General features: G+C 37.9%; 1 protein-coding gene across 1 annotated transcript in view; it reads right to left on the minus strand.

The window, feature by feature from the left end:
• The window catches only part of LOC140157844 (agrin-like), a 338,313-nt gene that overhangs the window by 229,438 nt on the left and 95,342 nt on the right, over positions 1-13,533 (minus strand). Inside the window, 1 exon segment of the mRNA XM_072181092.1 lies at positions 2,447-2,461. Coding sequence (XP_072037193.1) covers positions 2,447-2,461 — 15 coding nt within the window.

A 13,533-nucleotide genomic window follows, 5' to 3' on the forward strand; every position in this document is an offset into this window, starting at 1 on the left:
ATGAACGGCACACTATTGGTTTTAACTCATTAACCTCAACAAATCTCTGAAAATCCATTTTAAGTCCTTCACATTCAAACCAACCTGCTATCATTTTCAGACCACAGACACTTAATACATACAGATAATTTTTTTTAAATAGTACTTTTGGTCTGAAAGTAAGTTAAATACACAAGTACCTGACACCCACGTTCCTCATTAAAATCTATCTGAGTGTCAACTTGTGGCTAATCAATTAGGTCTGTGATTTTATATATATTGTGATAATGAATTAAGCACACAAATATATAAGAACACTTCCTGTTCAATTTAAACTCATGTTTAATTTACAATATGGAAAGTAAATGATACTTAATGCTAAAACAAATAGACATATGTTAATGTTAAGTTCAAAGGAAATTTGAAAGTTGTATTTGACATTTTAGAATCATAAAACAAAGGGAATATTGTACTGGTTGCAGTTAACAGCATTAGTATTATTACTTTGTTAATTATCATGTTTCCTGTTTCAGAAATTAATTGATAGTGCTAGCTTTAACTTGAAACTATGAAAAATATGATATAAATATTAAAAATAATATAGTGTAAATAATGTAGAACCTAGACCTAACATAACTCCTAAACCTGGTAGTAAGGACCGTCAATGTCAGGATCTTAAATAAAATCGATATGGCATGGAAAGCCTTTCTACAAAGATCCTAGGATCTTTGCTTTCTCCTTGGAACCCCAGCAGTACAATATCATCACATGATCTAGGCAATTACTTAATTTCAGTCCTTTTTTCCCATTTTTCAATACTTTTTCCATTTATCTGGAACTTACTCAGAAAGTTCAGAAAGTGATATTGATGGCATGCCCAGATTAAGTGTGGTAAAAGTGTTGCAGAGTTTGATGAGCTGTAAATTGAAATGAATGTTACCACGCATGCTGCCCGCATCATCTACGATGTAATATTAACTCTTGTCATCTAGTACCATATATTGCTTAATTCACATGTCAAAAGTTGTAATAAATTTGCGCAAGATAGTATGATAAATAAAACCTGTCACACGCACAGGATATGAAAAGTTGAGGAATACGGCAGCATCGCTATAATAAAGGAAAGAAACAGTTGCCACAAGGAAATTTAAAAGAAAATTGAAAATTAAATTTGTGGACATTTGATGACAGAGATATATACTGATATCCTGCATTGTGAAGCACTCCCTAGTTTTTGTTAATATTGCCTATAGTTGTTGAGGTGAATCTTCAACCATACATGATTGGATCAATCAGAGTATTGTCTTGAGGACACAATGAAATTACCTAATTATATAGCTGGTTTTCTAGATGCTTAAAGCTATGGTTAAAGGAATATTCCAGCCCCGAATTCCTGCATATTGAATTGTGTGCTATTTTTTTTTTCTTTTTTCATGTAGACCCACAATTTTGATACAAAAAGAGCATCAGAAATAAAAAACAAAAACTTCACATCTCATACTATTATATATTGACCCAATGCACGGTTCCACCATACATGAATGGGAATTGAACCAGTCATATAACGCTGTGTAAAGTTACGTAATTCTTCCATTAATGTCTATTGCCAGGTCGAGGCTGTTCGATGATTAATTCCTCCAGTGTATCTTTGTTGATAGCATTCCATACCTGTACCTTCAGCACTTATCTTGAGATTACGTTTGCAACAACTCCTCAAAATCTGTAAAATGTTCCAGCATATGGGACACATGCAAGAGATGACCCTTTAAAATTTAACTACTTTTAATATTACAAAGTAATAATAAAACATAAGATATCTTTGAGTACACACAAAACATAGCAGGTGATTGTAAAATGCAGGGTGTCTTTCAAGCATTATTTAAAGTCAAATATTTTGCAAAATGGTGAGTTTCAGGCAAATTGCAGGTTAAAATAGTAAAACAAATCTATTTCTAAGTACATCACAAATTAAGACATTTATATATGTAAATTCTTATAAAACATACTTTATATAGCCATTGAATAGTTTTAAAATTTCATATTGGACAATGCTGGAGCAGCAGGGAAAAAATGGGTGCAAATTCTTAGGAAAAGTGTATAAATCTTGGCAAGACAAATTATACAACACACAAGGTCAGGATGCATTTGGCTTTTAAAAATATCTTTGGCAGTGCATATTCAATTTTTGTTCAGTTCCAATAAAAATATCTTAACATATTTCTAGAAATATATCTGAAGTCAAGTTTCTTCATAAAGTGCAATTACATTCAGCAGTAATACAATATTTAGTGAAGAAAATAATATCATTTCAAATTGTAACATCCAAATTCAAAACTTCTTGCATTGCAATAAAATATATGCAAATATAAGCATGAAAATAATAATGCAAATTGCGTAATCAAAATGCAATTACTAATGCGCACGACTGAGAGAGGTAAAAATCGGTTATAATTTCTGTGTCGCTTACCATTTGAGCTAATATCTGATGGTGTTGACAGAATGAATGAAAAACACAAACAAATGGTGTTAGTATAATATACAAACATTCATTTAACACAAGAGGTGTGAGTTTACAGTTCAATGAGCCAGCTAGCATTACCATAAGCTGTTGTTTATATATAGGCCTATTGAGGTCTATGATTAGATATAAATTCCCCCTTCCCCCTGTTTCTAGCCCCAACTTAACTTATGGTGATGCTGCTGCTGCTACTGATATTAGTGCTACTATAGGTCATAATTTTAATAGAGCAAATGGAAAAAACACAATCTCTATTTGTAGGTTTCTACCAATGCAAAATATGGATGAGACTGGGACTTTGAGAACCGGGACAGATATGGGGGAGGGGGAATGTGGATACTGGAAAGACTCATATGACTTGGTTTGCTCAAGTTCTATTACAAACAGTGGGGAAAATGGTCGACTGTAAACAGTCCTTCTCACACCTACACATCCGATATGCCATATGGGAGAAGAACACATGTACATGTATAGGGTAGGGGGATGAGGGTACTGGGAAAAAGGTTCTTGTGGATGTTGCTCAATGTATTATAAGTGGGTAAAATGTGTGAAGTGTGGATATACATCCCAACTCTTGGGACTATCATCCCACCTCTTGGGACTACTGGGGACTACTGGAAAAACCCACACACAAGTTGCATGGAGTGGAGCCAATGTGGGGGAGGGGACAGGTTCTCATGTTGGATACTAAATGATTTTCTCAGTCTCATTTTCTTAGGTGGAATATAATGGAATTTGTCAGGGGAATTAGTTGACAAAACTGAACTACATGTATTGTTAGACTACTTAAACAGAAGGCGCTAATAGGTCTATGACCTATCAGGCTAAGAATGACATCATCAACGGTTCACGAAAATATGTCATAATACATGGTTTTCAAATTTCACTGATAGGCACAACAAATCTTTTTAGTATACAGTAGCTTAGTGTTTTCACTTATACAGGTTGGGGTACATATTGACATAACATTTAGATAGGGCTTATGGTAAATACCAGGGATAAATTGGAACACATCTTTCAAGATAGAAATGTTAGTTTGTACAGCAGCTGAAAATAAACAAGCTACAAGTTAGTGAAGAAGATTGTCTGGTTATATAACAAACACACAAATAGTATAACAGTATCTAAAGCTTACAATAAAAATACGGAGTGAAAACAGTAGTAACAAAAGTCATTGAAAACATTTTGGAAAAGAATGGTCAACAATTTACCCAAGAATGGGCAATCTGGGTCAAGAGATATTAATGACAATGACCAGACCACAATAACAGATGAACATTATTTCATTATAAAAACAACAATAAAATTATACAAATTTTAAAGATTATTTCCATCTTCAGTAGATAGCACAACATAAACAAGCTTTACAAACAGAATATCAAATGTCTTATTTGTTTGTTAGAAAAACAACAATAATCACACCAAGTCCTATTTTTTTTAAACGATTGTTGCTATCTTCAGTAGATAGCACAATTAAGACACAAAAACAAGTCTTATAAACAAAGATTAATGCTATCTTATAAACAAAGATTAATGCTATCTTCAGTAGATAGCACAATAATTAAATATAAAAGGTAACCTTACCAACTGAATATCACTTTATAAAATTATAAAGTCCAAAATTGTAAAGATTATTTGTCATCTCCAGTAGATAGCACTTGAATCAAATCTCAAAATAAACCATATAAACAAAATATGCAATATTTTTTATTTGTTTACATTTAATGTCTGTTTATTTCAGCACAGATATCAGCCTGCGGGTTCACATGATACCATCAATGTATTTATGTCATCAAATTTTCTGTGCCACCAATGTTGGCAATGTGACCTATAGCAACAGAGCAGGAAGCCACCTGGATACCGGTGTGAATTCCAACATCTCTGCTTCTCTGCTCCGATGCAACAAGGTCAAATACAATGCTTCATTGCAGATGGTGGTGATGCTCTTGGAGCATATGACACAGGTAATGTAAATGCAAGTTGACTCCTTAGTTCCAGTTTCACACCTTTTGATCTAGGACAGGGGGCTATTTCATTATTCATTATTTTCCTTAATTGCAAATATCAATGGTGAAACTCGGCGCTACAACTTTGATTCATCAATAAAACATGGTCGATAGTACCATACCGGTACTTCATCGCTGCATCATTTGCAACTTTATGATAATTTTGTTAGAAACATGAATCAGCTTCTTCAGGAGTGCAAGAAGCATGGTGTGGGAATGCTTTAAACATTATTAACCAAATTATGCCCCCATGTGAAACTATGATTAGGAGACAAGGTAAACTTTCCTTTCAGAATAATAAAATTAATGAAAAATATTGAAAGTGTTGGCCAAAATGAAAAATTGGTGAGGATGGCAAATGGGAACTAATGATTCAACTTTCATTGGCACAATAAGGAAATTTCATTCTACTCAAAGAGAGAAAACTTGCAGTGCTTTATCAGACTTTAAGAACAATTTTCTGAAGGTTCTGCAGTTTAAATGTTTTACCTGTTCCAATGATTTTACAACTAGTTTGATACAGATTACCAAAAGTTATCTGCAAATCTCCTTTTCTTCAGTCTATACCTGTGTATTGTTCTGTTAACAATTTAAAAAGCCTGACTTTCCCACTAAAATGCACTACACTCACGGATCAAATCTGAGAGGCAACTAATCCATAAACCAGCAATGCAAGTAATGTGACCCAAGACAAGTTAGAGAGGAAGATACCTAGCTCCGATGAGATGCCAAGAATTTCCACTGTAGGCTAGTAAGTCAAGTATGGGACTGACAGATTGTATCTAAATGCCGTAATGATATCTACCGTCATCAACGCCACACCTAGGTCTCGTTACAAAACATACAAGCTAGCCTAGCCCATTGCGGACAGCCTCCGATATCGTCAGAAAGCCAAGTTAGTTAGCGCTGTGGGATTGTCAGATCAGACATACAGACTTTCTTGCTTCCTTTGCTTGCCTTGTTGTGATGGTTTGGATGATGCGGAGGATGATATTACCAGAGGAAACAAGTTAAAATGGCAATATTGAATATCTGGGCTATTTTGTTATTGTTTCGTTTAGTTTCGTTGTGATTCTAGGTTTGATTTACAAGTTGGGCGTAGACTGCAATTTTTAGTATCATCAAATTTGACAAGAAAATACATTCTTATATCCAAAGGCAACAAAGGATATCATTTTTTAGATCTAAACGATCAAATTTTACATGTTTATAACAATTCGGTTTGAATGAGACAAGTGTTGCCTGAGCTGCCTCACTGTTAGTGTTAAGTATAAAATTAGGCCCTTCACAGTTAATTCTTAGTTTCCTATTTCATGGTTGAAAACCAGGGATGAGGCGACTTTTAATTATTAATTATTAATTATCTTTTATTTTCTTTATTTTAAAATAAGTGGTCGCAACCTACATCAAGCCATTTTGACAAGGAGCATGCATTTAATTATTTTACTTCTATGTTTGATTTTATACATAAGTAATGGTACAATTAGGTTCTATGTTTATTCATCATTATAGATGATATGATCAAAGTCAGAAAGTAGCAAATGGTAGTCATTAAAAGTTATTTTTAAAGAGAAAATCCAAAATATAAATAAAATAATTAAATATTTTGCAATTCTCTACCTTGGACGCGGGCGGGAAACAGGAAACTAAGAATCAATTGTAATTGGCCTTAAAAGGTAAACCCACTTGAGCCAAAGTCTTATTTCTCTGCCTCCATTATTCTGAGTGACCTCTTGTTCGTACCAATCTTTCTACTATACTAAAATAACCAGCGAAGTCTGTGTGTGTGGTTGTCTGTGTGTCTTTGTGTCCGGCTATGCGTTTCGCCGTGCTGGGACGCATCGATCCGATATTCCGGTTATGGATAGGTGGCGAGAAAAGCATGTTGACCGGGTGGTTTTGAAGGTCATCGGAGGTCAAGGTCAAAGGTCAAAATTTCAAACTTTGTCCAATCGGGCCCAAACTTGGTAGGTGGAATCCTTGATACGAGGGAATGTATGCCTGAAATAAAATCGCGGTCAGCCGAGGTCAAAGGTCACTACGGAGGGGTCAAATTTCAAACTTTGCCCGATCGGGCTCAAACTTGGTGGGTGGAATCCTTGATACGAGGGAATATATGCCCAAATAAAATCGAGGTCAACCAAGGTCAAAGGTCATTACGGAGGTTCAAATTTCAAACTTTGTCCGATCGGGCTCAAACTTGGTGGGTGGCATCCTTGATATGAGGGAATATATGCGCCAAATAAAATCGCGGTCAACGGAGGTCAAAGGTCATCACGTAGGGTTCAAATTTCAATTTTTGTCCGATCGGGCTCAAACTTGGTGGGTTGAATCCTCGATATGAGGGGAACACGTAAAAAATATAATCGAGGTCATCCGAGGTCAAAGGTCATCCAGGGGCTACATTTTAATATCACGGGAGCATGAACAAAATCAAACCGAGGTCACTTTCGAGGGCGAAGGTCAAATGGGGTCAGTAGGCCTATGCCCAATTGGGCTTAAAAGTAGTAAAAAGAATGACGGGAACATGTCAAAAGTCAAAAGAAGTCATCAGGGGTCAAATAGCATCGCTATCAGTAACTCTCACAGCAACGGGTGAACTAGTACTAATAAAATAATGAGCTCTGTCTGTCTGTCCGGCAATGCGTTTCGCCACGCTTCGACGCATCAATCCGATATTTCGGATATAGGTAGGTATCGGGCATTCCACGCTTATGGGGTGGTTTGAAAGGTCATCGGAGGTCAAGGTCAAAGGTCAAAATTTCAAACTTTGTCCGATCGGGCTCAAACTTGGTAGGTGGAATCCTTGCTGAGGCTGAGTATATGCCCGAAATAAAAATCGAGGTCAACCGAGGTCAAAGGTCATTACGGAGGGGTCAAATTTCAAACTTTGTCCGATCGGGCTCAAACTTGGTGGGTGGAATCCTTGGTGCAAGGGGAATATATGCGCGGAATAAAATCGAGGTCAACCGAGGTCAAAGGTCATTACGGAGGGGTCAAATTTCAAACTTTGTCCGATCGGGCCCGCGATCGGGCTCAAACTTGGTGGGTGGAATCCTTGGTGCGAGGGGAATATATGCCCGAAATGAAATTGAGGTCAACCGATGTCAAAGGTCATTACGGAGGGGTTAAATTTCAAACTTTGTCCGATCGGGCTCAAACTTGGTGGGTGGAATCCTTGGTGCGAGGGGAATATATGCCCGAAATGAAATTGAGGTCAACCGAGGTCAAAGGTCATTATCTATCTATACTACTCAAATAATAGCCGTTGTGTGTCTGTCTGTCTGTCCGGCTATGCGTTCCGCCGCGCTTCGACACATCGTTCCGATATTTCACACATAGATGGGTATCGGGCGTGCGCTGTTTACCGGGTAGTTTTGAAGGTCATCGGAGGTCAAGGTCAAAGGTCATGGGGAAAATACCCCACATGGATACAAAGCAGCAAGTGCACATGGATAAAAAGAATCCAGTAGACAATCTACAACAAGTTTCAAGCTGCCCAAGCTGGTGAACAAGGTCATTCATTCATAGATTCCAGGATATGCTGTAATGTCTTCCCAGCATAAGGTCATAGGGGCTAAATTCAAACTTTGCCCTATTGGGCTTAAACTTGATAGGTGGAATCCTTCGTATGAGGGGAGCATGAAAAAAATTACACCCGAGGTCAAAGGTCATCTGGGGTCAAACAGTATTGCTATCATGCCAGTGCTCTCACAGCATCAGGGCTCTCACAGCTGCAGGTGCACTAGTTTCTTTAATAAAAGCAAAACCACTCAGTTAATTTTTCACCAAAAAGATCACAGAAAATGGGCAAAAACCATAAAATTCATAATTTTCACCAGGATTCAAGAAACCATATATCTGGCACTATTCCAGTTATTCAACAGGTTCAGTCAGTTGCTCTACTATACATCACCACCATGCACCAGCCTACACAACACCAGCTTCTCAATCACAAGTTCATAGGTTATTCTGAGGGTAAAGAAGCCAAGTGAAGGTCTCATTGACACAATGGGGAGACAGGTGCATGATGACATTGGTTGATGCTAGTACCCTGAGTACTGGGGGACTACAGGGGCTAGATGCATGCACACCTGTCCTATGACGCATCATGTGCATCATCTTGGCAAAGTTTATGTTTAGGTACTGTCAACCATGCTGAAATCTGTGCAGAGCTATAAATAGCTAAATAGGGGGCATTTGCAAAGGTATTGATTGTACTAAACCCAAACAGAGGGTCGTGCCCCCATATGGGAGATTATGGGGATGGGAGCTCAAAAAAAAGGTGAGAAAGAACCAATTTTGAAATAAGGTCGCCACTCTGCAGTGCAACTTTCAAGAAATGGGGTCACAATCCTAAAAATTGTTGGCCCCTGCTCTAAAAGTCTAAACTGTCAAAGGTATTGGAAGGAAGACTGGAAAATGGACTCCAAGCTTATCAATCTCCATATAGACCAACATATTCTTTGCATAGACATAAAGTGCTTCAGATGGATTTGACAGAACCCTATATTAACTCTCTCCACGGGCGGGTGTCGACTGCAGACGACAAGTTTAAAATTTTATTTGAATTTTTCAAAAATTTCAGAATTGTAAATTGTCATGACCATATTTGAAATCAGCATGAAAAATGTATTAAAATGAGTACAAACAAGCCTAGTATTGGTTCAGTGGTTCTTAAAGATAGCTCTAGATATTTTGAGAAAATTTCTCAAAACTTGGTCTTTTTATGTTGAAGCTAATAATATGACTAGCACTCAGAGCATTAAGTTCATAACCTACATCCCTCCTTGCCCTGGCCGTCCCCTCACATTGTCCTTTCACAGAGTATCCAAACTGATCAAATCACTTATCACAATTGTAAATGACAAATAGTACAAGAGAAACTGATCACATTCCAGCACACCATATGGTATAGGGGTCTTTCATGAACCAATTGGAGTGACCTCAGTTCATGACTCCTTTCCCCCATAATCCTGCTGAAGTCATTACCTTGTACCCTAAATAATCAACATCTCTCTCCTCATCTCATTAATGTACCTGTTGACCATAAGTAATTTCCTTATGTGCTATTTCCATCTAATATTACAAGTTATACAAAGACCATGCCAATATTCATTTACTCTGAAGACTTGAAACATGCCCATGTACCAACCTACTCACAACCATTGGGTGCCCTTCAACTTGCTATATTCTCATCTACAAAGACATAATTCATTAACAACATTGATTCACAAACAAATATTTGAACTGAATATGTGGGTATGGGTAGTAACATCATACCCTGAACTTTCACATCTATATCATAGGAATACAAATAAGTGACTTTAGCCAGGAAGATTGAGACAGTCTTGTACAGCATACATGAATTTTCACTAGCTTATTTTCAGTTTTGTCAGGATTCTAGCTGTTCTGTAGCAATAACAGAACAGGTACCATACATGTACTGTTTCCCATGGGCTTTTTAAAAGTTCAAGACTTGCATAATTCAGAAATAATAACAAACCTTTACATTATTTTGCTCACAACAGAACAAAACTTTTGGTGAAAATTGTGTTCATTTCTATAGAATGTGTACATGCAGTGGTCATGTCCTCATCAGGTCAAATCACAGAGGCAAAGGGATGCCTACTTCCATCATACAAGGTTGGCAAAGCCAGAGTAGTCCACCTAAATGGACATACTTTTTTCCCCTTTACCACACGATATTGCGGCCGCGATGAAATCTGAGTCAAGTTTTTACGAGCGTGGCGGTGAAAATTCTCATCGCTCAAATGGAAATGTCTTTGGCGATGAGAGTTGAAAGTTGTTCAAATGTTTCACATCGTGCAGCATTATCGTGGCAGCGCTTGTGATTGGCTGCTGGAAAATCAAGGTTGGTAGAATGCAGACTCCACATCGGGCCACAATATTCTTGCAGTACATTTTAATTTCGTAGCGCGATGTTTTAAAAGCATCACATCGTGCAGAGCTGCAATAGCACTTGTTCAGTGCCTGTATGGGACCATGACAACCCCTCTCTGACATTACAAAATCCACCAGTCTAACGCGCCTCACTGCTCGGCGCTGCTGGTCTTGGCGCGCCTCGATCCCCGCCCAGGAACCAGGGCTAGTTCTAAGCTGCAAATGAGGAAATAGGAATAACCCAGTCAGCTGGTTGGACTAGGCAAGGCTATTGTAGGCTACCTTGTCAGCATAGTCAGCCTTGTTTTCATTACTGCAAATGTCCTGCCAAGCACCTTCAAACAGCTGTTTCCCCATTATCCATTGTACTGGGACACTTGACCTAAATGCTAAGGACACAAGAACATTTTACAAGCAATTTGAGGTGATCATGGTGATGCCTTTCAACTTGAAATACAACATGCCATGAATACATTCACTCTCTAGCCAAAATTGCTGGCACCATTTTAGTGCAAAAATCTGTTTTAAATTGTAGCATAGAGTTTGGTTAAAATGCACAACAGGTGTAAATCAAGCATGTACTATTAAAATTGAAGCACTTCACTTATTGAGTGCAGTTTGGATTGTTACTACATTTGCTACTGCTAAAGCAGCCAGGAATATTAATATTTTATACATCACCATTATTTTCAACCCCCACTCAAAATTTAAATGCATGGAATGAACTCCTAACTAAGTCTCTTTCAGACTAATGCTCATACATATTTCATTGTTATCATCAGCAGGATAATATATTGCTACTTTTATCATTTTGTGCATAGTAAATTATCATCAGATTCTTGCTGAATTTTATCACTGCCTAGGCATAGTGTTATGCCTAGATAGTGTATCCTGTTCAATGCACTATATCTGTGAAGGATTTCTTCTTTCATGTAGACCACTTGACATGTGACATCATTTGCCTGGCAGTATGCGCGCAAATTATAGCAATTTCCATTGTTCTTTGCCCTGCGGTGCACATAAGCATCGTAGTTTGCTCCCGGAGTTTGCTCAGAGCACATGCATTTTAAATCGCCCACCACATTTGAACATTGTAGTGGTTTGTTCAAGCATATCGATAGACCAGTCCCTCGCCTTTGTTGATAAACAATAATGTCAAGTGGTCTATACAGTTGACCAATGGTTGGGATTGTGTCTAACCATGGAAGTAGAAGGTCCAACATTACTCAGTTATAACAAATCAACCTCTGGAGAAAATCCTTATCTTTTTGTATGTGTTTGTCTATATTTCAGACCTTGGATTTTATCTCCTCAGATGTTGGTTGAGAACCAGAAGACTGGACTTGGTATAAAAACTCAGGGAGGCAAATGTCATAGTGCGATGGGGTAGCACTTGTTCAGTGTGTAGGGGACAGTGACAGGCCCTCTCTGACATTACAAAATCCACCAGTCCTCAAGTGTGCTCGAAAGCTGCACCCCAGGAACTGGTATCAATTTTAGGATGGGGTAACAAGAATTGTGTCAACTTGGATACCTCCATAGCCTTGACAACAAAGTCAGATGTTGTCAGAAGCCCCAGCTTCAGCACTGATGCTGACAAACTTGAGTGTTCAACTGCATCAAAGTGTAACCAAAACTGCAGCCAAAAAGTGAGGAAAACCATAGCAAATTGCCAACTTACACTGCACTTTCTCATAGTACATGGCCACTACACCATGAAGTCTGCCCACACCCAGTCATTAAAATAATCAAATTCTCCTCACAAAAACAATGGATTTATGGGATTTTAAGCACAAGGTAAATGTTATTGTAATCTTTTATGGAAAACAAAGTGGCAATTTCATGCTCAATAGCTCAAGTACAACAGGTGTGATAATAATTCTGAATATGGTTTCTATGTAGACATCAAAGGCCAGCTTTCAAGGATTCATTTGAGTAACAGCTGAGAGATTCCATAACATTGAAACATATTTCTCTTGGCACCAATAGTATAAGTCCATAAGGTTATGAAATTCATATTATTATGTGCATATAGTTCGCATATACAGCATGTTCAAGGTACAGAAAACCCGGCCTGTACACCATCCGCGATAATCAACTTTTGAAAAGCACCCTAAACAAGGATTTAACCCTTAGCTAAAACGATACCCTAAACAGGTAACATGCACATGTTTTCACACCCTAAACAGGGATTATATTCCGTGCATCAAATTTCTTACCCTAAATTTCATTTCCGCGTATTAGCAATTGCAATTTTGCTACCCTTTTTTTTCACGTTTTTGACACCCTAAACACGATACACGCGTATCGTGCCTACTGCCTACCCACGAAAAACTACCCTTTTTACGCGTTTTTATTATCGCGGATGGTGATTGGTGTACAGGCCACAATGGGAGTGACCCTCCTGGGACAGAAAACCCTGTGTTTTGCAATACCATTACCACTACCAACATGTCTAGCTGTATCTCATAGCGAGCACATTGAAAATTTAAATACTGCAGAAAAAGCACTTTTGTGCTGCACTGCAAAATAAAGTACCCGCAAAATTAAAGTGTTTACAGTATTACTACATTCATACTTGGGAGAGCCTGAACTATCACTGAATGCAAGAATCGATTAAAACATCTCTAACCACACCAATTTCAGATGCTGCACTTTCACCGTTACAATAAATGGCTCCTCTGGTGTTTTTCCCTCCAATATCACAGAATTGTAAGTAGTGAGATAGTATCAAATTCTACTACTGTGTAGGCTTAATTTGATTATTTTTGTCTTCCATTTATCGCAATAGTAGCTGTGAGCTACTTCTGTTAACTACCTTCACAAACTTGTGCCATGCTAGAGCAGTTAACATTAATGGCTGAGCAACAGGGATACATTTCTTCTTCTGGCAAAAACATAGGGGCCCTGCATTTCACTGCTGATGAAAATTTGAATCTGTGAGATGTAAGCATTCACCAGATAGCGAATACAATGAACACATGCATAATGTACTGATGAACAGTGGCATTATGACTGGAGCTCGATACCCCATCCTTTCTAAGGATGCTGGATATCCCCTCCCTTTATATGGATGCTGGACACCCCCTCCTTTTATATGGATGCTGGACACCCCTCCCTTTATAT

Source organism: Amphiura filiformis, chromosome 7, assembly GCF_039555335.1.
Source record: "Amphiura filiformis chromosome 7, Afil_fr2py, whole genome shotgun sequence".
Classification (NCBI taxonomy): domain Eukaryota; kingdom Metazoa; phylum Echinodermata; class Ophiuroidea; order Amphilepidida; family Amphiuridae; genus Amphiura; species Amphiura filiformis.